Source organism: Dreissena polymorpha, chromosome 10 (genome assembly GCF_020536995.1).
Source record: "Dreissena polymorpha isolate Duluth1 chromosome 10, UMN_Dpol_1.0, whole genome shotgun sequence".
In the NCBI taxonomy this organism is placed as follows: domain Eukaryota; kingdom Metazoa; phylum Mollusca; class Bivalvia; order Myida; family Dreissenidae; genus Dreissena; species Dreissena polymorpha.
Genome location: NC_068364.1, coordinates 58,001,474 through 58,028,851, shown reverse-complemented (window position 1 = coordinate 58,028,851; position 27,378 = coordinate 58,001,474). Strand labels below are relative to the sequence as shown.

General features: G+C 34.3%; 1 protein-coding gene and 2 long non-coding RNA genes across 4 annotated transcripts in view; 1 reads left to right on the top strand and 2 right to left on the bottom strand.

The window, feature by feature from the left end:
• Positions 1-7,037, top strand: part of LOC127848171 (perlucin-like protein) — a 262,524-nt gene extending 255,487 nt beyond the window's left edge. The window contains exons 4-5 of the mRNA XM_052380473.1: positions 6,357-6,567; positions 6,987-7,037. Coding sequence (XP_052236433.1) covers positions 6,357-6,567; positions 6,987-7,014 — 239 coding nt within the window. The 3' untranslated portion in view covers positions 7,015-7,037. The remainder of the gene's footprint in view (positions 1-6,356; positions 6,568-6,986) is intronic.
• A 3,574-nt stretch (positions 7,038-10,611) lies between these two features.
• Positions 10,612-19,727, bottom strand: LOC127848181 (uncharacterized). 2 transcript variants are annotated; one of them, XR_008034396.1, is made up of 4 exons: positions 19,646-19,727; positions 18,367-18,678; positions 11,902-12,005; positions 10,612-11,408 (listed from the first exon to the last, which is right to left on the bottom strand). It is a non-coding gene; the product is annotated as an uncharacterized LOC127848181 (long non-coding RNA). The 2 variants fall into 2 exon arrangements; XR_008034395.1 differs by lacking the exons at positions 18,367-18,678; positions 19,646-19,727 and adding an exon at positions 13,231-13,431.
• Positions 19,728-21,850: 2,123 nt separating this feature from the next.
• On the bottom strand, positions 21,851-23,951 carry LOC127848183 (uncharacterized). Its single transcript, XR_008034398.1, has 3 exons — positions 23,858-23,951; positions 23,463-23,556; positions 21,851-23,089 (listed from the first exon to the last, which is right to left on the bottom strand). It is a non-coding gene; the product is annotated as an uncharacterized LOC127848183 (long non-coding RNA).
• Between the last annotated feature and the right edge of the window lie 3,427 nt (positions 23,952-27,378).

Sequence of the window (27,378 nt, the reverse complement as noted above, 5' to 3'; positions counted from 1 at the left end):
ATTATCAGCGTGTTTAACATTGATGAAAATTAGAAAAAGACATTATTGTCAAGTATTAATATAGTTTTAAATAAAATATACATTTTGTAAAAAATTCACAAATAGTAAACTGTGAAAACTTAAAAGGCAGAAAACAGTCGCAAACATTCCGGTGACATCATTAACTTAAAAATATCGACCGATTTAGCAAGAGTGCATTTAACGTTTGAAGTTAGATTGGGATTTGATTTTGTAGAACATCCACATCCTACATGCCTACGGCTTGAACATACGACAATACAACATCAAAGTTAGTCCCCATATCAATTCGACGCCACCAACACACAAATCTATTCAAAGCAAGAAGTTATTGACAGAAGGCGTCTAAATCGTAACAACAAACCGACATTTTGATGACACCGGAAGTAAAGTAAAATCTCCTTTACATCAACAACTGGATATACTCGCATTATGTTGACCATAACACTGTTGGGAATAAAGAATGGACAGTGAACACGCATTAGTACTTCTTTTATCTTGTGCACAATTTATAGACCTTTCGTTTAGATCAAAATAATGAACTTTGCGACAAAATAGAAGCATAAAACTATTTTGTATTCTGAAAAAAAACAAAAAACAGAGAAATACATGTTGCATATTTTAAAAACAGTGGTCATCTTGTGGTTTAGGCCCTTAGTACCTGTTTCTATTTAGCTTTGGAACCACGCATAGGCTAAACCAATTGTAAAGGATTGAACAAGATCATATAAAAATAATTTATCCTTAATAAGACCGACGGTTTTTATGCCCCTGGTAGGGTGATATATAGTAGTCTGTCCATCTGTCCGTTTATCTGTCGGTCCGTCCGTCCGGCATTTCAGTTTCCGGAACGTTTTCCTTAACGATTTGAGATATTTGAGATATGTACTTGATTTTAGGTTTGTTATGTGTTCTGTATGAGTTACAGATTAAGCTCGAATTTAGTTCTGCTCCATTGAGGTTTAACGAAGTTATGGTCCTGATACCTTATTTTGACAATAACAGTTTTCCGGACTTTCTTCTTAACGCTTGCATAAATTGACCTGATGGTTTTGGTGTGTTAGTCTATCTAGTAATATCGCTTTAATCAACGGTGAAAAATTAGTGTATGTTTCGGTTCCGAACCTCTAATAGCACTCCTGTGTTTTCGTACTCTCTTGTTTTTCTAACTTAAGATAATCATTGACTCGCGCTTAAGTATCAATCGCCATGACTGATACGAGTCTGTTCCGAAGGACTGTGCCAAGAGAATTTGAAGTTTGCGTCTGAAAGACAGCCTAGTTCAGTCCGAAGCGAAGTTGTACAAAGAATGCTATGAGGACGACGAAATTCATGGTAACCTTTGAAACTGTACATGACTTACAGATAAAGTTTGAGCTTTGTATCGATTAATTGATTTAAAAAAAGTAACTGTCCTGGACTTTGGAAATTTCTTTAACATGAAACTTTTCCGGATTGTTTTCCGAAACGCTTTAAGATGCTGGCTTCATTTTGGTGTGTAGATCCACGTACATGACCTACAGATTAATTTGAGTTTTGATTTTTGACGAAGTTTATGACCTTGGACTTTTTTCTGAAGTAAAACTTTCCGATATAATCAGCCGTTTACATAATTTATAGTGTGAGAGTCTTTCTGCATGACTTTCAGATCAAGTTTGAGCTGTTTTACGTATGCGGAGTTTTTAGACAAAAATGAAATGAGTGCATCTGTGGACACATATCTTTGTATTCAACACATTAATAGAACAAAGCTATGGAAACAAAATAAACAACAAATACAACCATAAACATGAACATATTATGTATAACAAGAAATGTCGCATTCGCAAATACACAACGTCTAACATTCCACGTATCAATGGTGAGTGCAACATAAATAATGGTAAAAGATGCTTCATCATAGCAACAACATAAATAAATGTATATCGATGATCGTCAAGATATGTGACCAATAATGACAGTAGATACTAAATAAACGTTCTTAATACTATATAGTTGGCAGTGAAAGGTGCTTAAATGGGCCTTTTCATGTTTTGGTAAATTGATAAAATAAAAATGCTTCAGATTCGCAAATTTTCGTTTTAGTTATGATATTTGTCTGAAAACAGTAATACTAAACATTTACCATGCTCTAAAATAGCAATTATGTGCATCATTTGACGATAAAAAAAATGAGAATTATAAAGCGTTACAATGCGAAACGATTGAACAATTTGCAGTTTTGTTGTTTGTAGTTATATCTTGTGAAACTTCGAGGATTGCTTATATTAAGTATAAAATACATCCTTCATCGTATGAACACGGACGGCGAGTGGTCTAAGTTGTAGACTTTTACTCCAGGACTACAGGGATCAGTTGTTCGAGCCCTGTTTAGGGTTACTTTTTTAAACTCTTGATTTTTTACTGGAGCTTTTCAGATCCAATGTTCATAATTATCAATATAAAACAATTAATGCCAAACTTCAATACATGCCAAAATCTGTGAAAATGCCCCTTTAAATAGAAATAGTTACTTCGGCAAAGCAACTAGATGATACATGATTTTTATTTGAACCTCAAATTCATATATTGCGGCTTAGGACTGATCAATACAATTATTGTAGCGTTCGCTAAGGTATCAGAAAGTTTTGTTTTACCTTAAACTTTACATTATTTTAAGAGGAATCTCTCAACTTAAAGTTTCGCTCATTCTACGATTGTATGTGTTGTTAGGTTTGTTACTGCTACGTAAGCCATATTTTAAGTTCCATTAAATGTGCTTATATCTCCCGCATGTGATCTGTTGGAAAAGAGCCACTTACAGAGTATCAATGTGTAACTTATATCACATCTAATGAGACGTGTTACGTTCGACACAAACATATTTTAAACCCTTCACCAATTAGATACGCATTTTATCGCATGTATTGTCCCTCAGAAAGATAAATTCATTAAAGACCTATATTACTATATCCACGTTTAGAAAGGTTTCAGTTCGGACTGTTAGATACTGATGCGCAGCAAACAACATAAAACCCGAAAAGACTGCGAGTTACTCGCAGGCTGTTCTGTTTTAATGATGTTTGCTCATAGCCATTTCCACTTTGCTTCTGTGTGGAGAGGGTTAACCCTTAGGGAGAGCACTTTGACTAATGCATTTTCCAATTATATGCATGTACAAAGCAAGGAATCGCTTATTGCCAGTCACTCTTCTTTAATGTAGCAAAGCTCTAAGCATTTGAAGATAACTTACTCGAATGTTACTGTTCGCGCTAGGGTACATATGATAAGGGTGATTGAATTGCGTGAAGTATGCTTTCTGCGCATACAATATTTAAATTGTAACGAATATCGAAACGCATTTTCCAATAAGAAATTTAAATGATATCGAATGCTAGTTCAAAATCGTTTCCATGGCAAACACGGGGTGTTCATCAGTATTTGGACGTTACTGAAGTGCTGTTATATTGCTTTGACGACACAGGTTGATTGTTGTTTGTGTCCCAGTAAGACGCAGTTTACAAGTATAACAACGAAACGTATTGTTCGTAACATGAAATTATACTTAAAAATGACACAATCGAAAGTAAAGACAATGACAAAAAATAGGGAATTCCTTCTCATATCTGTTTTGCCAGATTTTACTAGGTGAAATATTATAAAAAAACAAACACATGAATCCTGCAAGAAACTACGTTTATAACTTTGTTTTGATATGACTGGTCATGATGTTTATGACAATATGTAAGTAAAATTGGAATCTGTCCTAAACTCTGGGTTACCTGGTCATACACTCTTTCCGAATTTTCACCCTTACAATTCACTGTAATGCAACCATAAAAACCACATGTATGCCTCAATATTGATGAAACTTGGCCAGACGCTTTAGGGCCATCACGTTCTCTTGTTAATGTGAAATGGTGTACTTTTTCGCCTCCTACTATCAAACACCGTCAAGTGCCGTTTCCGTCCTTTAATTAAGTTGTGTAACAGACACAAAGATATCGTTCTAACGCTAATTAATTGTGTACATAACGTGTGAAAGATAAGAGTGTCCCAAAGTGGATTTCTATGTTATAGCGATACAAATTAGAGCTATTAAACTACCGTGTTTTGCGCGTCAAGTATGAATACGAAACTATTTTGCGCGGTTATATTTTCTTTATTGGGTATGTAACTATTGGTATGTAAATATTTATCATGATAATCCCGTTACTCGTTATTGTAATTTCAATATTTGAAATAATTCTAGTTTCATTTTAGACGTATTTGTATAACACTAAAATACACAACATATGTTGTAGGAGTATACCTTCATTAATTGATTAATTGTACACGGTAATGATTTACATTTAGTTTATGTAAGCGATAGTTTATTTTTAATAAAATATAAGATTATAAAAGAGCAAATCTTACATAAACATTCTATACAACCGTTACATATGCATATATGTTCGTTGCAATATGCTTTGCTAACAATATTTATTATATGGCCGTGAATACTCGTTCAGCCCTCAGGAGTACGAGCGTGTTTCAACACGTGCGTCACGTGCATTTCACACGAACAATATATTGTTGTAAACTCTTAATTGTTTAATTGCAGCATTTTGTGAATCAGTATGTCCCAACGGCTGGGTGAGATACGAGCACTCGTGCTACCATTTTGGTCACACAGCTTACAACTTTCTGGATTCTCAGGTAACAGCATGACGAATAATATATTTCAAGTCACTGTTCGACGTTGATGGTATTCGTTAAATATATAATTCTGTCATACATCGTGAAGATCTAAACGACAGAAAGTATGGTCGTCTTGTGTAAGACATGGCATTTTAAACGGACTTTAATACCTTTTTTGCCAAATGTGAGCGGTGATTATGTTGTCCTTCATTATATAAGGCATGTAGGATAACCCGTATTTTTGGAACGCGGATATGAAGAATCTTAAAGCGAGATTATACGATATTTTACACGTGTTAAATTGTAACATATTGATAAACTATGTTACAATTAGACAAAATGGGCAAGAACAATTATACATTGAAGACAAATTTCATAAAATGCAGCAAGGACAAATTAGCGCCCCGAGCCGATTGTGACGAAGATATTTTGTACATATGTTCCTACAATAACCGAAGCATTCGTCTTTTTATGAGGAGTAAATTTTTGTGTCGTGAAAACATATATTATTGCAGGAATTTAAAATGATCCGTAAAACTAAATTTAGATTCACATCGTACATGCATGATATACATGCTGGCGAATTCGACTGTACAGACATTTTCGATTTCAGAATTAAATATCTGGCTTATTTCTAATTTTTCGACACATGTTTTTCTTTACTTTTAGTTAAATTATATTGACATATATACATAATAAGTTATTTTACATCGTTTATATAAATTCATAAATAGTTTACAAAATCGTATCATCTCGTTTAACTTGTTCCTTTATTGATTGCATTTCGTATTGACTTAGTTCACACGACGTTTGCTCATTACTATACACGTTGTTCTGCCTTTTATGCGGGCGACCCGATATGATAGGTTCATATCACCCTGGTTTAATGTGTTCGCAATTTATTTGTATGGTTAATTGATTTTTATAATATTTTTAGAGACATTGTGAACATTACGGTGCTTCGCTGGTAAACCTTGAGTCCAAAGATGAGAGCGAATTTATCAAAGGATTTTTGATGCTTTTGAGTGGTAAGAACGAAATACTTTCATAAACGATGTTGAAGGTAAACAATCGTTATACTAGGCTTAAATTATAACCAGTTTATTACTTTTGTTTATTAACTAAATGACGTTCAATTTCTAGCCATATCAATAAAAATGTTATAAGCGTTTATTTCGTATTAAAATACGCTTTATATCTGAACTTTGCTCCCCGAAAATATACGAAAAAAGGTTTGTAAGTGAAAATTTGTAAGAATTAGAAAAATCAATATTAATTATCTTATCTCTTTTTCTGTCAATATCCTACTACATTCGGGCATTTTTATCGCAGTTTTACACCCAAGTGACGAGACATCTTTTCAATTTGTGGTTATTAAGTCCATTGGCTAAAGCCAATAGACAATAACAAGTGCGCATATATAGACATAAAATGTAGATAAAAAACAACGTTTGTATACAATATTTGTAGAAAAATATCATTAAACGTGAATAATGTAATCAATCACACTTTAAATATAAACAATATGGAGCATAGCCTGCACCAGCATAATACATGCTTTATTTCAGAATTCACAAATCCGAGTATTTTTGAATCCAGAATTGTCGCAGCAGGTTGTGTTTTATTTAACATTAGACAAACTGCGTAAGGAAAATAACTATTAACATACGTGCTCTCAGACCAAAAGCACTGGATTGGACTATCCGACGCGACAAACGAAGGTATCTGGACCTGGTATCCTTCGGAAAAGCGTGCGGAATATACAGACTGGGATCATGGTCAACCAAACGACGGTACTGGAGGGAACTGCGGGGCCATTGTTGCCTCGCACAACTATCACTGGGTTGATGTTCCATGTAGTCGCCAGTTCAAGCCAGTTTGTGAACTCGTGTATGTATGTTTGATGAAGTTTTAGAAAAATTGGATGCGCGAATAATGTCATTTCATTTAGCACTATTATCTATTGCCTATATTTAAAGTCAAGTTAAAAACTCGAACTCGGATTAAGTAGATACCTTCTAAAAATATTCGGTACCTACTTATTATTAAGTGGATATCTAAAAAAGTAAAGATTTGAAAACTTATTTGTTCAGGTCACTATCAAATAAATAGCAGGTGCATACAAATTATTATATTCTTGCTTCGTTTGAGCTTTAAAACCTTATAATATTTGTGTAATTTATCAACCGCATATAATCGCATTTTATTTACATTTAACTTTCTTAGTTTATGTCACTGCAATTATGTGTTTTAATTTAGAGTTATAACATAAGTGAATATACTGGGCGGATTAATTTTTTATATTTCAGCGACGATGAATCGATTATCGTTGGATAACCTTCAATAAAAGGAAAATTTTACGTGTTTTGTTATTGAAATCATTAATCGAACATTAAAAGGAAAAAAACGGCGGTCAGAGTCCACTTTTTTACATTATACGAATGTCTGTCTGTCTGTCAGTCTGTCCGTCCGTCGGTCCGTCCGTTCGTCCTAAATAAATAAATATATCTATTAATATACGAGAGTTGCCCATTTTCGCTACTTTCGCTACATGAGGTTACTTTACAGCGTAATAGAACGCCTGGTGGTGCTACATATTCAAATTCAAGGAGACGACCATATAAGGTCAAACCTGACGTCGTATGCAAAATTCGTATCTGGATCTCTAAAATCAATTCGCCGTCCCAGGGAAAAGTGGCATTGGACATAGGAATGTCCAAAGGAACAGTATAGTACGTTATAAGGAATGTTTTGAAAGTAAAACTACGTAAGAAGTTCAAGGTTCATCAGCTCAAAATGACACATATTCAGAAGCGCGGGGCCAGGTTTTGGACGCTATATCTAAAACTTAAATGTGACAAGTGGAGAAATATTTGTTATATCTGACGAGGCGATGCTTTATCTTTGTGGAAGTTATGGAAGAAGAAGAGTATGTTATGTCAGAATGGCAGAAAACGCTTGCGATAAACTGAAGTTTGTAAAACGTGATGCGTTCGCCCGTGTCGTCATGGCATAGGCTGCTGTATCGTCCAGAGGTAAATTAGAGATAAGAATAATTCCCGCAAGTGACAAAGGTCAACTCAGAATACTATAATATTAAAGTTCTGAAACAATTTATACGATATGATGTCCCGAGACTCTTTCCGGAGGGTAAATACGTCATGACGTTCCATCAAGACAGTGCATCTAGCCACACTTCCAAACACACAGTTAACTTTCTAAAAGATCAATCATTTAGTTCATAACACTCAAAGAATGAAGGCCAAAGTTTTAAGATGCGGTCCCAATGGATTTTGGTATATGGGGGATACTAAAACGACGCTTAAAGAAACGACAAGTCAACTCACTTTCTGGTCTCAAAGGAGCTCTGAAGGACGAATGGCGCAAATTGGAACAAATTACCATCAACAAGACTTTGAAATCGTGGCAAAAGCATATCAAGGCGATTTATAATTGCCCTGAAAATCATATTGAGCATTTGTTGCAATAAAATGTGTTTAGAAAATAAATTATTCATGTGTTTTGTTTGTTTTGTTCGTGAAATTGGGCAACTCTCGTATATAAATACATGTATACATAGATAAATAAATAAATAAATAAACAAAAAAATATTTATATCTAGGTGTTTTTTGTTGTGGTGATGGTTGTGCGTGGTACCACTTAACTATTCAGAACTATTAAGGACAGAGTGTTGTGTGTTAGTTGTGACTATGTGCAGATTCTTATCGTTATCTGCATTATGAATTGCATCAAATAAGCGGTATTGTTCTGTACGTATGTCATTGAGACACAGTTGTTTGTTTATGGCTAAGGATTTTTTTAGACCTTTCACTTTCGACAGAGTATCATATGTCTGCTCTAAAAAACGTTTATATATATAAGCAATATAATAGTGATGAAGTAATCAAAGACACACAAAACATACTTTAATCATTAAAAGCTGGACGTCTGCGACGCCTGTTGAGCGTCCTCGGGGCTGGTGCCCTTCTTTTGTGAGAAATGGAGGCATCTAGACTCAGTTCCGATACATCATAGTGCGAGCTTGATGTCCGTTGCCTCATTATGAGCGAAGATCTGTGGAACTCGTGCGGGAAATAAGACCCTGTTGAGCTTGACTCTAGTTTTGCTTTGTGAAGGGACACGGGAGGCGTAACATTGGTGGGAGCCGCGAGGCGACCGTCAAATACTACTATTTTTATCGTTCCTTTACTTATGCGGTGAGACGGGGACCGGCGCGAAGGCGCCTAGGTTCTGGAGCGAAGCTCGCCGTCGTGGTGGCGGCGGGCGTCCCGATCCGACGACACTGTCAGGCGGGGAGTTTAACTGGGGCGGTACATCTGTCAAACGGTAACGCATGTGTCCTAATGTGGGCTTAGCGAGGACGGAAACCTCGCGTAGAGCAAAAACCCACTTGATCTTTATTTTCAGTACGAATACGGACCGTTAAAGCGCGGTCTATCGCTCATTTTGACCAGTTGAGAGTTTCAAGCAAGAGGTGTCAGAAAAGTTACTACAGTGATAACTGGCTTGTGGCAGCCAATCGTCCATAGCGACGTTGCTTTTTGATGCTTCGATGTCGGCTCTTTCTATAATTGCGAAGAAGAATTCGCAAAGCGTTGTTCACCCACTAACAGGGAGCATGAGCTGGGTTAAGGCAGTAGTGAGACAGGTTAGTTTTACCCTACTGTTGACACAGAGTCGTCGCAATTGTAATCCTGCTCAGTACGAGAAAAACCGCAGGTTCAGACATTTGGTTTAGGTGCCTGCCCGATAAGCACGACGATACCTTGTTCACTGCCGCCTCCGGGAGGCAAAGATACGCCCGCATTACTGCGTGTCGGTTCAGCCACACCATGCGGCCGCTCGGCGGGCCGCTCGATTACGAGCGCCGCGGGACTAAGCGAGATCTATCCCATGCGAAAGCAGCGATGTGAAATCATCCGCAGACGACCTAGCTCTCGTTCGGGGTGTCGTACGTAGGCAGAGCAGCTACCACACTTCGATCCTTTGAGACTTAGCCCTTCGACAAGGAGATTTGTCAGAATTCAGACGGGCATTACTCCCCAGGTCGACGCGGGAGTGTTGGTCTCGGTGCAGTCGCGGTGATAAAATAACTAGTAGACATAGTCGCATGACTAAGTCAAAGTCATCCAACTGGCCTGGCGTAGCCCTTCGACTAGATTTGTCTGCATTCAGACGGGCATTTCTACCGAACGTGTAGACATGAGCACAGGTACGCACGCACGCACTGGCACACATACACACAATACAGATTGTGTTTAAATGGTTAAAAAAAGATATAAAGCATTTCAAACACATTGTAAGTATGTTGTGGTTGACGTTTTAAACATAAACAAGTTCCAATTATTGAGAACATGGGCACCTATATACAATTTAATATGTAACTTAAAAGAATATCACAAGTTTTGTTGGCTGAACAATATTATACGAAGTTAATACATTTTATTTGTTTCATATTTGTTTTTATTAAGGGCACTGTATACTTCTTTCTGTATTTGTATTTTAAGATAATTAATAAAAATATTACAATTTGGGATGCACCTTTTAATTTTCATGTTAAATATAAATGTTTTCAATAAAATTAGTATACAATTCAGAACATTATTGTATACTTTTTGTCGATAATGCAAAGAAAGGCCATTTCTTTGCTAAATTTTATTTCAATGTTCACGTTCAGAATTTTCAGAAAATGTTGCAGTTTTGTCCATAATTCTTGAATGTAACTGCATTCCTGAAAAAGATTGTCAGTTGTTTTAATATTTGATTGAACAAACTCACACAAATTACACGCTTTGAGTCCGAATTTAAATGTTATTCTTTATTTGTTGGATATTTTGTTTTTGTTTATTGTGCTAGCCTAAAGTAAATTAAGATAAATCAGATAAATTAAGAACATCAATGCATGAGGTACATAACTCGCATAATAACTACACAAAAACGTATATCTCCTAACACATGTTTTGATTTTGCATAAACCACAGTAGCGACACACTGACATGGGAGGTTATGGCAACGGAAATGTATTTAATGGATTCAACTTAAATTCATCTATTTTCACAAGTGCTTTGCTGTACACATATTTGCTTCATTTGTATAACAAGCTTAAAGCCCCATTACAACTCCAAATCAATGAAAATAGCATACAATATTTCGTAAATAAGTTAAATTAAAAATTAGTATTCCATATAGCAATAGCCGAAAAATTAACACCAGAAGAGGTCTGGTAATATAGATGTTTATAGATATAAAATGCACGTTTTTATTTGTTTAGTGACACAATAAATTTCATTTTTATTTCCCGCAAATATATTTATTCATACGACACAAGTTCACTTAAATGGTATTTAGTGTTTATGTGTCGTATGAATAGATATATTTGCGGGAAATTAACGTGGGCGTTATTGTGACACGAAAAATTAAGAACAAGTATTTTGTAGCTACAAACATTTATGTGACCAGAACACATCTGGTATAAAAAATTTGGATTTTGCTATAAGGAACATTAATATTTGATTGTGTAATTTTATTTAACGAAATACTTTGCGAAAATTTCGTTGATTTGTGTGTATTAATTGGGTCTTAACGTAAAATAGTTGCTATCGACTAATACTCTATAGTTTGTCTGTCATTTCAATTTATGATATGGGCTTTTCTTTTGGAATCACAGAAATCACTGGCAAGAGCATGGTCATCACTGCCGCTTCGAATATCTTAAAAATAAAATTAATTGATAACAAAAAAATGTTAAACACCAATATTTATTAAGATACAAAATAATCTTTGTTATTTGGTGTGGTACGATATATTCAACACATGTTTATGTACCATGTTAGCGTGAGTGTGTCGTATGAAAAATATCGTTTCGGGAAATATAAAGCATTTTGTATCTCGTTAAATCTTTGTTGCCGGACCTCATCTAAATTTGAAATTTTATTTTGGCTATTGCTATAGGGGACACTGATTTGTAAGGGTTAACGTTATTTTACAAAATATTTCACGAAATATTCGTTGACTCTCAGTGTTAATGCGGCTTTGAAAAAAAAATAGCAACGATAATAATCAACGTACTGTTGATAATATCATGTTTTTTACGAAAGCACTCGTAATCCAAATTGTATTGAGATATAATTAGACATGTAAAACAAGCATATTGCCAGAAACATTTACAGTGTACAAAAAACTGAGAATGTGTAAGATATATACCTTTTATTCTACGTTTTAATATGATGACCATAACAGCGATGATTATAAGTCCACCAACAGCGCCACCAACTGAACCAGCAATCACTGCTTTTTCCTCTTAAATTCTTAAAATAAAATATTATTTGAATTTACTGTATAATTTTCATAAAAGCAATATATTTTTTTTCATTTAAAGAAGGGAAAACTTCATACAAAAAACACTTTGGAGCGAATGTTATCATTTCTTTTTTTTAAGAAATATTTCAATTTTTCGACGATTTTCACGACAATGTAAGCAAGGTTCAAAAACAAGACATACACTTCGGTCCGGAGAAAATGTATATTTGTTGTGATTATGATGTTGCTTCGGCAATAAAGTAGTAGAAGAACAAATATTTCATCTTTTTGTACTTTTTTGTGCCAAGTCTACGTTAGTTAAACGTAATCGTTTTAATTGCTTTTAATATATACTAATGCCAATGCAAGTTGTAAAGTTGTGCATTTGTATGGAAAACGAGAATTATGCGACACTCACGCAATATTATGTTGTACATTCATCGATTCATAACATACTAATTGATTATTTTTTTTAATATTGTATTTTTAAAATGACTGAAAATGCATCCAAGTGTATCTTAGATCAACGACAATATACATGTATGCAGAGATGACACTATATGACAATAAGTCACAGGCAAGCATTATGTGCAAGTTTCAAATAGGTTAAGTAGAAACTAGGACTACAAGAATCGTAACAATAACAGCGTCTGGATAAACATTGTCATTCGATCATCCGACGATGTTGTTGGTAGACTAAAGCACTCCAGTGAATGACTACCCCGGACAAAGGCTCATCCGTTTATTTTCAGACGCGGTTATAATATTTTCACGAATTGAAAACAAAATGATATTTTTAACTAAAATGTTTGTAACAAGTCGTTACATGTTAACTTTTTCACAAATTGGTACATTGTTTAACAGCAAACTTTTACTTAAGATGACACAAATACACAAAAGAACAAATAAGCTATGAGTATTCGTTATACACATTATCTCTATGGATAAGTTGCGTTAAAAAAAAAGATTCCCTCGTGATATAGTTTCATGTGTTTCATTGTTTGCTTTATTATGATACATAGGATGTCCGGTTTAAGGGGTTTCCGATGTATGACATACCTCTGAGTCAGTGTCAATCATATGCAGTAACAGCATTGACATATATGTTGTGCTAGCTAGATGTTAACAAACAAATATTTTATGTGCAACATGTATAAATAAATTACTTAATATGGTGGCATAAATACCTTGCAATTCTAATGTTAGAATGTTGCTTTTTATAAAAGTACCTACCGAAGCTCTAATAGAGCACGCCCATTGGTCACCAACGTTAGACCTGTTGAAGTTCTTAAGTGTACATGTGTGCACTGTGTTTGTACACGTACAGTCGGCCAGATAATTTTGATTCGTTTAGGTATTAAGACAGTCTCCTCCGTTTACTTGCAAGATCATAGCTATTTTTCCATTAAGCCATCACGAGACGATTTTGTAGTAATCATGATTACAGGCCAGATGCGGTGAGTGACCAGCTGACACGTTTGTCGTGTCTGCAGATAGGTTCACCGATTTGTGAGTTGAATGATGGTAAAAATTACGATACAACTGTATTTATTTTTTTAAGCCCCATTTACACTAAAAATCAACGAATATTTCGTAAAATATTTCGTAAAATACAGTTAACCCATACAAATCAGTGTTCCTTGTAGCAATAGCTTAAAATTCAATGCTAGAGATTTTCTGGAAAAATTGAATTGACAAGATTTTTTTTAAAATTTTTTTAGTAGAACAGTATATTCCATTTTAATTTCTCGCAATGATATCTATTCATACGACACACGAACGCTAAATTGATACATGAACATTACGGTCGGTAATCACGCGCGTCACCTCTTTTTTGAGATGCATTGATAAATGAGCAAATGCAACTTCCGAGGTGGCGCTCAGGCCCGGATGTTTTGAATATGAATGGAAAAGTTTACAGGGAGATTAGTTTAATATGTTTTTCAACACATTTCACAATATTTAAAAAGAAATCGGCCAATAAAGTGCGATTCAGCGTTTATAAATGCATCTCAAAATACAAAGAAACATACAATCACAACCCATTTGGAAACGTGAGGACCTTTATAAGTTGTGGCATGGTAGAATTTGTTAAAGCAAATCGATGTAGTTTGCCTGTGTGACGAGCGAATTCCCTACCAATTAATTCGCTCATTACATAAAACTATTGCTTTGAATCTGTACAAGTAAATACGTGCACAAAAACATCGGCTCCTAGTCGATCTGATAGATAAATTTGCATTTTTCAAAAATAGATGGAGCCAATGCCAAGGAGGTGGCGCTCAGATTAGGAGGTGGCACCAATGCACATTTATATATATTTTTAAGTGAAATGTTTATGTAATGGTTAATGGTATGTCTACAGGAATTAGATGATATTTTGTAAGTTGACTTCTTCAGCACATTTGAGTCGCGTGCCTTTTTAATAAGAAAAAGTAGATTTCTAATAATATATTGATGGATTTTAACGTTCATCTTTGTAAGATAACACCATTTAACATGTATTATACAAAAATGTTAACGGAAAAAGACCGATCTATCTTCATTTTTTTGAAGTTGATATTGAAAAAAAGACCTTTATTAAGATTCGTTGACCTTGGCCTTTTAGTTAATTAAGCATTTGGATTAACGGCCACAAATCATAGTTTCAAGAAAAAGTGATATCTAATACTTATTTCGTGAATTATCTTGCTGTATACAAATTTTGCTGTCGATTAATTATTTAGATAATGTTGAACATTAAGTTATTGGTTTGATTGAGTATTACGCATTTTTGGTATACATCGTACAATATGTTTTATTCATGTTGGTGTCTTCTTAATTGAGTTGATGACTTATATATTTAAAAAACTACATCTTATTTATTATAGAATGTGGTTATGTTCTGTAAAGATTTGGGCCTTCGTATGTATGTTGACAAATTAATTTAATATAACAAATTACATTATCTATCAAATCTACGTCATGTGATAATGTTATTATACGACTGTTAATTGATACATCCTGCATCAGCGACACCTCTTATCATTAGCGCCACCTCTTAAGCATTGGCTCCATCTCATTTGGGAAAATGAAAGATTATCTAGTACGTCGGGAAGAAGCCAATATTTTTGTACATGCATCATCTAATGTATGTTGTACGTAATCGTTTGATGCCGTGGGCTATTTAATTGGGCCGACATGTTCTCGTCACACTGGAAAAACTCATCAAAATGCTTTTTAAAACTCCACCATGCCACAACTTATAAAGGTTCTCACGTTTTTAAATTGGTTGAGAATGTACGTGTGTGTACATTTTTGGACTAATCAATCTTCACTGAATCGCACTACATTGCCCGATTTTATAAATAATGTTAGTTATGTTGAAAAAACATATAAAACCTAATAACCATGTAAATTGTCCATGAAAATTCAAAACATCCGGGCTGGCGACCTCGGAAGTTACATTGGCTCATGTATTAATGCATCACAAAAAAGAGGTGGCGCGCGTGATTAACGGCGGTGAACATGTGTTGAATATATTGTACCACAAAAACTGTAAAAAAGAGCATTTTGTATCTTGTTAAATCTTTGTTACCAGACAACATCTAGCAATCAATTCGCATCTGTTGCTATAAGGAATACTGAGTTGTTATGTGTTTACTTTATTTTATGAAATATTCGTTGATTATGAGTGTTAATTTGACTTATATGAAATAACATCAAAAACACATTAACTCATTAATAATTATGTGCGTTTCAATAGTTAACCATTCAGAGACTCAACATATACTTGGTGGCAATAACTCACGTCTAAACTGAAATCCCCTCTAAACAGAACTTTCATTATGATACAGTGGATGTCCGGTTTAAGAGGTTTCGAATGTATGACATAACGTTGCGTCAGTTTCAATCATATACAGTAAACGCATTGACAAACATGCTGTGCTTTCTAGATGTAATCGAACAAATGTTTCTAGTGCCACATTCATAAATGAATAAATAAAAATGGTGTAATAAATACCTGGCAAAGTTAATTTCAGAATGTTACTTTTTATAACAATACCATCCCAATCACTAATAGAGCACGCCCATTGGTCACCAACGTTAGACCTGTTGATGCTCTTAAGTGTACATGTGTGCACTGTGTATGTACATGAACAGTCGGTGAGATAAACTGGATTCTTTGGGGTATTCAAGCACTCTGTTCCGTTAACTTGCGCGATCAGAGCTATTTCTCCATTTAGCCACCACGAGACGATTGGGTAAATTTTCATGAAGACAAGTCAGATGTGGTGAGTGACCAGCTGACACGTCTGTCGTGTCTGCAGATAGGTTTACCGATTTTGCAGATAGGTTTACCGATTTGGGAGGTGAATGATGGTGAAAATTGCAAAACAATTATATTTTTTGTGTTAAAGCCCTATTAACACTCAAATTCAACGAATATTTCGTAAAATATTTCGTAAAATACAGTTAACCCATACAAATCAGTGTTCCCGATAGCAATAGCCAAAATGTCAACGCTAGATGTGTTCTGGTTACATAGGTTCAACAAGATTCCCAATGCTTTTTTATTCCTGTTTGTAGTACAATATAAATCATTCTTATATCCCCGGAACAATATATATTCATACAGTTAACCCATACAAATCAGTGTTTCTGATAGCAATAGCCAAAATGTCAACGCTAGATGTATTCTGGTTACATAGGTTCAACAAGATTCCCAATGCTTTTTTATTCCTGTTTGTAGTACAATATATAACATTCTAATTTCCCCGGAACAATACATATTCATACGACACACGAACACTAAATTAGTACATGAACATGTGTTGAAAATATTTTACCACAAACAAATGCAAAAAGAGCATTTTTTATCTTGTTAAATATATGTTACCAGATCACATCTAGCAATGAAAGTTTGTCTATTGCTATAAGGGCTACTGAGTTTGTATGTGTTAACTTTCTTGATAAAATATTTTACGAAATTTTCGTTGATTTTTAGGGTTAATGGAACTTTAATGAATAATATCAAAGACATCTTAACTCGTTTATATTTTTGTTTCAAAAGTTAACCATTCAGAGACTCAACACATACTTGGTTACAATATTTCACGTCTAAACCGGAATCCCCTCTAAACCGGACTTTCATTATGATACAGGGGATGTCCGGTTTAAGAGGTTTCGAATGTATCACATAATGTTGCGTCAGTGTTAATCATATGCTGAAAAAGCATTGCCATATATGCTGTGCTTGCTGATCAAACGAACAAATATTATAGTGCCACACGTATAAAAGAAGAACTAAATATGGTGTAATAAATACCTGGCAAGTTATTGTCAGAATGTTACTTTTTATAACAGTACCATCCCAAGCACTAGTACAGAAAGCCCATTGGTCACCAACGTTAGACCTGCTCAAGTTCCTAAGTGTACATGTGTGCACTGTGTATGTACACGTACAGTCGGTAAGATAATCAGGATTCGTAGGGTTATTCAGGCATTCTCCTCCGTTTACTTTCGCACTCAGAGCTATTTCTCCATTATGCAACCACGAAACGACTGGGTAGTTATCATGGTGACAAGTCAGATGTGGTGAGTGACCAGCTGACACGTCTGTCGTGTCTGCATATAGTGTCTAGGATTTGGGAGCTGAATGATGGTAGACAGTGCAATGAAATTGTTTTTATTTTTTAAGCCACAGTAACACTCAAAATTAACGAAAATGTCTTTAAAAAATTCTTAAAATATAGTAACATATTAAACATCAGTGTTCCTTATAGTAATAGCCAACATGTCAACGCTAGATGTGTTCTCGTAACATAAAATTAACAAAATGCTTTTTTTAGTACAATATATTCCAGTTTTACAATTGTTACAATAAAATGTGTTGAATACAATGTACCACAAACTAATAAAAAGGAGCATTTTGTATCTTGTTAATTCTGTGTTACCAGACCACATCTACCAATGAAATTTTGCCTATTGCTATAAGAAATACTGAGCTTTTATTTGTACATATATTATTTTAATATTTTACGAACTATACGTTGAATTTTAGTGTTAATGGGACTTTAATGAAATACAATCATATAAACTTTAACTCGTATATGTGTGTGTTTCAATCGTTAACCATTCAAAAACTCAACATAAACTTGGTTACAATACTTCACGTCTAAAACGGAATCCACTTTAAACCGGACTTTCAATATGATGCAGGGGATGTCCGGTTTTGGTTAGGGTTGCGAATGTATGACATAACTTTACGTCAGTGTCAATCATGTGCAGAAAATGCATTGACATATATGTTGTGCTTGCTAGATGTAAACGGACAAATGTTTATAGTGCTACATATAAATGTAAAGCTAAATACGGTGTCATAAATACATGGCAATGTTAATGTCAGAATATGACTTTGTACTATTAAAATAGAGCACGCCCATCGGTCACCAACGTTAGACCAGGACAAGTCGTTAAGTGTACATGTGTGCACTGAGTTTGCACACGTACAGTCGGCCAGATATACCGGATGCGCTGGGCTATTCATGCATTTTTCTCCGTTTACTTGCGATCTCAGAACTATTACTCCATTTAGCCACCACGAGACGAGTGGGTTGTAGTTATGGTTACAGGTCAGATGTGGTGAGTGCCCAGCTGACAAATGTGACGTGTCTGCATAAAGGGTCACTGTTTGCGCAGCTAAATGATGGTAAAAATTGCAATACAATCGTATTTTTTTACGCCCTATTTACACTCAAAGTCAACAAATACTTCGTAAAACATTTCAAAAAATAAAGATAACCCTTAAAAAAACAGTGTTCCTTGAAGCAATAGCCAAAATTAAAAACGATAGATGAGGTCTGGTAACATAGATTTAACAAGATACCACATGCTATTATTTATTTATTTGTTGTGGCATATTATATTCAATACATGTTCATGTGCCATGTTAGTGTGTGAGTGTCGTATGAATATATGCAATTGCGGAAAATTAAAATGGAACATATTGTACCTCAGAAAAAAATAAAAAAGACCAATTTCTATCATGTTAAATCTTTCTTACCAGACCACATCTAACGTTGAAAGTTTGGCTATTGCGCTAAGGAACACTGATTTGTATGGGTTTACATTATTTTACGAACTAGTTTATAGAATATTCGTTGATTTTGAATGTTAATGGGGCTTTACAACGATTCAATGTGCTCTCTTCAGTTTGAATTGTATGCGTTTTATACACTATAAGTTTGCGTGTACTTTACGATACAATAAATTGAGCAATTAAGCACTTCAAAAAATAAAACAGTTAAAGCAAACATCTCATGAGTAAAATGTTGACCATCGTGGGGGTAATGTAATTATACGAAGTGAAGCAGACGAGGAAAATACCGATAAGCAAAGAACGGCCATCAAAATACTTATTTTGAGTAAATTTGCCTAAATTACATATCACCAAATTTGTTTCAGTAATAAGGCGCATGACGATAACAAACATACATGTTCATGACACTCATTTGTTTAACCGTTGATTATAATTAAAAGTGAGCATATCGCAAACAAAACAATAGAATAGAACATATCAAATACCTTACTCAATATTGCATTATGATTATTTCTGATATTTGACTTTATATAACATATTAATATAAACAATATAAAATATACACACCCACATTGACCAACGGTAAGAACGAAAGTAGCAATCTTACATGTAAATACATATTGCACTGAAGCCGACCGCCATTATCAAGCGTATGAACAAATATATATATATATATATATATATTTGAGGTTAAGTATATTATCATCGTACATATAAAGTAAACAAACTCCATAAAGTGATATCAAATCGACCTGCCTCCGCGCAGGGATTTGATTGTGTCAGAGCACAGCTCGCTACCGTTATTCCGCATGTGGAGATAACCACTTGAGTTTACAAAGAGGTTATTGTTTGTTTAATGAGATTGTTTGCCGTGTTTAAACATATTTATGTCATATCAAGGCGATTGGTTCTCGGTTAAGTGATTTAACAGTGCTAATTGCACATTCTTATTCCTGTGACTGAAATCTGCCCAACTTAAAGGGACGGTCAACCACGACGACGAAGAAAAGAAAAGTTGTAAAATACCGTATTTTTTCACAATTATTAGTTTATATTGATTAAAATATCACGACTGGTATATTACACTACTTGAAAAAAGTTGTTAAGTTTTCATATTTTCAGTATATTCGGTAATAAATTTGACTGGGTATGTCTACCAGGTAACTACCAGTTAACTAAAAATAACGCCAGTAGATTGATCATCATCGTCACGTGGTAAACCCGGGAATGCAAATTGTGCATGCGTAGTGATGAAAATCCCAAACAGTCTGTCCGATTCTGTTTGCTAAAATTCCCATGTCATGAAATCGATTACACAGTGCACATGCTAACACATCCTAATTACATTCTTATCTCGATTAGGTGTGATAAACCATTCGTTGCAGTCTGTAAACCGGTCACGATCAGTTTATTGCAAGTCAGTCGACTAGTTTCAGAATATAACCCCAAGCAGCGAAGATTCGCGCGGTTGTGTATTAGTCCTGCGTGAATAACCCCGTGTCAATATCGATCGATAATTTCACTGGCTTTTACCTTGCACACTTATCGGTCCGTAATGTGTACTCGTCCACGATAAAATCGTTGACAGTTACTTCGGAGATGAAAACCTCGATGTTATCCTCGTGGACAGTGTGCATTTCATGCATGATACAGTAAACTTTCATATAAACAAAAGAGAAAATCGGATGTGCTGAAATGATTGTGGGCGGACCTTATACACTGAAAGCACGCGCTGTAACTTAACAAAACATGCCGATACATTTTCCACCAGCGTAATATCCGGCAATAAATGAATGAAACTCGCGGATCTGATCGACAGAACAGCCGAAAGTTATGTTTATGGGCGGAACTTCACTTAAAATAGTACACAAGAAATATAATGTACATTGTAAAAATCTTTAGTAACAATCGTGTAAGAATCGAAATAAATCATGCACTTTATTGTTTGTTGTTGAATAACCCACGACCGGAAGTTTAGATGCGTGGTTTCAAATAACTCGTGCTTCGCACTCGTGATTTAATCCTTACGCATCTTAACTATCGGCCGTGGTTTTTCGACAACAAACTATAGGCCTAACGTACACGAATTATTTCTTAACTATTTGGTTTTGTTATTGTCAGTAGTCAACCTACGCACATACTTTTGTTTGGTTCAGTGCATGTTTGTAAGCTATTATCGAGTCGACAACGATATAAAACATCGGTATAGACTTACACAGATTAATAATATCGACAACGATGAAAAAAAGTCAGATAAAACAGTACACGAATCAACAATGAAATAGCAAATGATAAAACCAATTGAGAAAACTCGTATGTTCCGTTTAAAAAAAATGCCTAAGGGAATTTTAACTTGTACATTTATTATGGCAAAATCAATGGTATATATGTGACCAAAGCTGGGAAAATCAGTCTTGTGTTCAAAAAATCACATTTTGACTTTTTGGCAATTTTGGATTCTCTAAACATTGTAGTTCACAAAAATGATATAGATTTTTTATTTATCACATTCAAAACTAATTTTATGACCTTCCAAAGTGACCAACCCTACATTTTACCGTCACTAAAAGTTATCATTTAATACAAAAAAACAAAGAAAACATTCAAGCAACAAGCACATTGTTTTATTAAAACAATAATCTTTCCTTTAGTCAAATACATAATTATAGTGCAATAAACTGACAACAGCATTATGGACATTTATGGACAAATGTACCATTTGTGTTGCTATGGTAACCGATCTACATGTTAATAATCACCAGAGCACACAATCACGCCTTTTATAAATCTATGAATTGTATTTTCAATAAAGTGTTTGTTTAAAGGCAAACACAACATTAATTTCACTGTTTTTTAACTAGTTAAACAATAACAATCAATAATTTGTGTGTTTCATGAACAATTTCCTTTTTTATTCAGTTACATGTGTATTTAAGTATAATGTAACCTCAAACACAACAGAATGGAAAAAAACAGCATTGAAAAGTGTTGGTTGAAAGTACACTTGGATACTAAATGTTTCAGTAAATGAAATAATAATTATTTATCATTATTTCTGATAGAGAAAAAAAGACAAAATAAACAATAACTTAAACATAAAAATTGTTTGTTTTTGTTTCTATGGAAACAATGTAGCAAACAAACAAAAATATAGGATTTTCATTGTAAAACATAAATAAATACAATATTCACACTGATTTTTTTCCAGTTTTTCGGAAAGGCAGTCTGTGTCCATAAGGTGAAAACAATTGCATGGTTAAATGGAAAAAATGATTTTTGTTTTGTAAATATGAGATATAAAAAACTTGAAAACAAGCTTGTGCAATTAGAACAACAAACGTTTGCATTGAACATTTCAAAACCTGTATCAACTGACACATTTAGCACTCGAATACATGTTTTAGCTTTCCTAGGAATAGAGGATTTTTTGCATTGTTTGGGGGAAAATATATCACCCAATACCTTGGCCAAAATAAACACTGATACATGATGTATGTAATTGTTGTGGCATGATCAGAGAAGATCAGATGCGCATCTTAATGCATCTTCTTTTTTGGGGGGGGGGCACAGTCTGTTTTTTGTTGCTCACCAGTAGCGTGTTTCGGACATGTCAAGTTTTTGGTTCATCTGTGCGACAGAATTCACGAATGTTTTCAAATAAATACCACTGATGGTTCAGATCAAGCCCTTTCGCAAACATTTCTTATGGCAGGTTGTCACAGCTCACATTAACATTCACTTTCGAGACCTTCCTGAGAGTGATTCCGACTACTGGTGAGTCACTAAATTCCCTGCACTCCACAACACCGGGATGATCCGCTGACACATGGAAATTGATGAAATTTGGTGACATTCTTTATGTGGTGAAACAATGTCGAAAGGTAATCCTTCCTGTCTTAGATAACAACAGGATTGGAAGTGTCCCTCACAAGCTGGGGGATGTTGTGGCCCGTCCTTGACGATAACCCCACAGACGCAGCGACATCGGACAACATTTCTGCATTGAAGTTTCTGTATCAAGATTACCATTTAATTAAGAAACAATTGCAAAATATAGTTTTCCTATTATCAAATTATTATTTTGTTGTTGTTGTTGTAATAGAAAACTACAACGTTTGAAGGATGATTTTGCATGGGATTTTGTTTGCCATATCAAGAATTTCATACCAATTAAACACCTGAAACTACTAAAATAAATATTTATTTTCCTGTTACAAGACATAAAGTAACAACACAATTTTTTTAATTGATTTATGTTTTTTTTATTTTTTTATTTTATTACATGGCAGATCTATACAACTGGATAGACCTATGGAAATGCAAACAAGGTTTATCAAGAAGGATCATGCAGGTCACATACACCATACTGTGATAAGGAATTTACCTCCACTTTGACTTCCAGATGCCAAAGTGCCAATCTGGTGTAAACTTTGTATGTCTTATCAACATAAAGCTTAGTGTGATGATTCTGTGTAAACCTGAAATGTTAAAAAATATTTTTTTTAAAAGGTCAGGCTACAATTTAGAATATGTATTTTGTAGTAATTGACTGACTTAAAAATGGTTTGACTCATTTCAATATATTACTTTAAGAGATTTTTCCTTTTGCGATTGATACCAGAGTAATTTGTTTTTAACATTTTCACTACATATCAACACGCGTTACCATTTTGCAATTGCATTACTGCAAACAAATATTTTTAACAACAGGTTTACTAAATTAGTTTCTCAACATTAAAAAAGCTATCAGAAACACAATAACTAAGGGCTTTTTATTACCTACAAGAACTCTCCACAGAAGGTACCAGATGACTTTGTTGTTTTTATTTTGGCCTCAACCGTTGTCACACTGAAAGTGAGCATGCTGTTCGCCAAGACTGTATGTGTTGAGGTAGTGGTGAACTTGGCTGACCACAGCATTTGCACCTTTACCATGTGACTGACCTTCGTCTGCGAGGTAAAACACCTGTTTTCCTGTGAAACAGAAGACTAATAAATAAACCGTAATAACTTACTAGAGATACCCCAAAAAAAATCCAATTAATAAATAGGTGGTTTGAAACATTTAGATAATGCATGGTTATTGTCTTATCATAAAAGATTGATATTAGATGAGAATGATATCCCCCAGACCACACACGCACACAAACACGCACACACACACACAACAATAAAAAGTAAATAATCAATTGGTAGTTTATTACATTTAGACTGATTCAGTTTGTGGATAGCAATGATATTAAATTAATTTAATCCTTCACAGATCCTTCACAGAGGATTCCATACACCTCACACTTCCTCGGGGTCTTGAAAAATAACTTCCCAACCTGTAGAATATCAAATTATTGGTTATTAATCTACATAACACTTTTTTTATAATAATAATTATTAATTAAATTTGTGCTTAAACATTTCTAAAAAGTCTACATTAATTTTTTTTTATCAGCTTCTGCCACATCAAGTTCAGACTTTTCAATAAACACAGTATCTGATGTTTTTTTTTACAGTTTCTACATCAATATCAATATCAGACTCATAATGGTTTGACTCAAGGTCACTTTCATAATCATCTACCACATCAAACAAATCTTGAGTAGCGGGGTGAGAAGTTTCAAAATAAAGTTCATTTACATTCGATAAATCATTTAAATTTAAAAACGAAGTGTCGTGGTCTTGTGAAATTTCACATTGAATAGTGTTGGTGTTAATAAATTGAGACATTATATTTTAAAGTTAAATTTAAATCTACCACCATTTCATGTAAACAAATCAGTTGCTATCGTACAGTTTACTTCCGGGTCAAACTTGCGAGTCGCGAAAATTAATCACAAAGCCAAAATACACATATATCTTTCACTTACCTATTTTAAGCATGTGGAAATATCATTTCCGAACCTTCTTCGATTGAAGACATCCAACAGTACACGATGTCATTTTGATTTACAGCGTTTAATAGCCATTGAAAATGAACACTACGAGAAAGGTTGCGCTACCTGTGAACTGCTCAAACGAAACTGTGTCATTTAAGGGGAATAATTTGAATTAAATAAACGGATTACAAACCACCAATTGTGCCAGTGTTAAAAGGACATATTCATGCTATATTGTGGAAATGTTCAAAGCATGTCATAAAGTATGAGCCGAGAAATTGTATAAAAAAGACGAAATATCCAGCGCATTTTCGTACAAGATTTTTATCTCGCGATTTCCCGACATAAACGTCAGCGTACACAAGACTGATTTTCGCTGACGACGTCACATATTTTAACGTAATTTGTCATGATTTCGGATATATATATTTTCGGACACTTTTTCCCCATTAAAATCCAGACCATTTGATGTTGCGGGAAAATATGATCCCTGTATATATATATATATATATATATATATATATATATATATATATATATATATATATATATATATATATATATATATATATATATATATTTATATATACATGTTTGATTCCTCTAAACATTTTCTAAAAATTAAAGCTTAGTTACATGAAGAACAATACAATTTCGTATCTTATTTTGATATTAAAAACCTTCCTGACTGATATCAACTTGAATGCATTTTTTGAATATTTTATTATTTCTAGCGATTGTAAATGCAAATATCATTGAAAGTTCCATTAACAACAAACTAAAACTAGAGTTGAATCCAAACAATTAGCTCATCATGTTAGGATTTTAAACAAAAGCATGAAACTGATTGGATTTAAAATCGGATTATGAACGATCATATATTTCATTATTTTACTTCGTTTATGACATTCAAATTTAGAAATCAACACTGATACAGAACACAGACAAGATGTATCTAGGTTGGTCATTGTTGTGAATCAACACACTGATGGTATGATTATTGGCATTTTCCCATAGCACACTCATTTTTTCAGTCTCAGAAGGACATGTTCATCTTTGATGTGAAGCTAAATGAAGTTCACATTATTAATTGCATGCGTGCAGGTCACATATTAATTGCATGCGTGCATGTGTGAACATATTTATCAATGGATGTTTGTTTTGCAAAAAATATATGGCGATGCAGAGAATTTCTTTGTACGATATTCATGATTGAAGAAGTTTTTTAATGTAACGCTTTTTACACTATTGATTAAGTGTAGATGCCAGATTGAACTGATTCGCAATTCGCAACGCTGAAGCCGTTATATAAAAGCAATAACATATCGAACGCGAACTCATTTGTTTAGAAATTCTAATAAAACTTTGCGAATGTCGGTGTTGATACGAATTCAAAATGAGCAATGAGCTTGCAAAGTATGCGGTTGTGACGGATGAAACGGTTTCCTGTTTTGCTGTCATATGCATTCAGAAGAAGATCAGTGCATGTTTGCAACTGACAAATATGATATATTGTTACATGCAGTTATGCGCCTTCGATTGCCTTAGTTTCATTAATTGTGGAACAACTTGCGGTATTTTGGCATATTATTTGTATGGTGATTTCCGCGTAGTTCTTTCTGAAATACCTGTTAACTCTACCTTGTTCTTCTTGAATGATTGGAGTTTTTTTTAGTACATTCGTTTACCGACCCTGGGTGTCATATAGCTGAGAGTTTGATTATTGCAAGTGTCCCGTTTAATAATATTGTGAAAGTAAGTCATTGAAAATATGTGAAAGATTGATAACAATGCTCACAGGGATCGGAAACAAAAAATACACATCTAGAAATTCAACCCAATGTATACTGTTACATATGTATCCTTAATATGAGAAGTGTGAGAGACTAAGACTTGCAGGAACCACCTGCCATGGGTGGACATATAAATGGGCGCTGTGTTAATTCCCATGTCTGCTAGGACCATAAGTTTTAATTAAAATGACAGTTTAACCCGAGCTGCAACCTCTGCTAGTGTCACTGTTGTTAGAATAAACAGACACATGGCATTCCAAGGTGAGCAGGGATGCTCCATTGAAGGCAAAAGTTATAATTAGATCTGATGTTTAGGGACCATTCTTGAACGTCAATTGGTCAGGCCTAGAACTCATGCATATTAATTATTTTAATTTCTATTGCAAGTCGCCCAACTCTTCAGTGTACTTAGAACCTTGAAACAAGTAGGTTGGTCACTCATGTGCTTGTAGACTCTGAAACTAGTGGGTCTGGCCCGACTGTTTATCATTTGTTGGGGACTACAGATAGCAATATGCAGTAAGTAATATTTTGTTACCTCATACTTGTCAGTTTTATGAGAGAAATAAGTTTCCTTATCGATAGTATTCCTAATATTTTATCAGTAAATTTTTGATATCTTAATAAGATTAAAGTT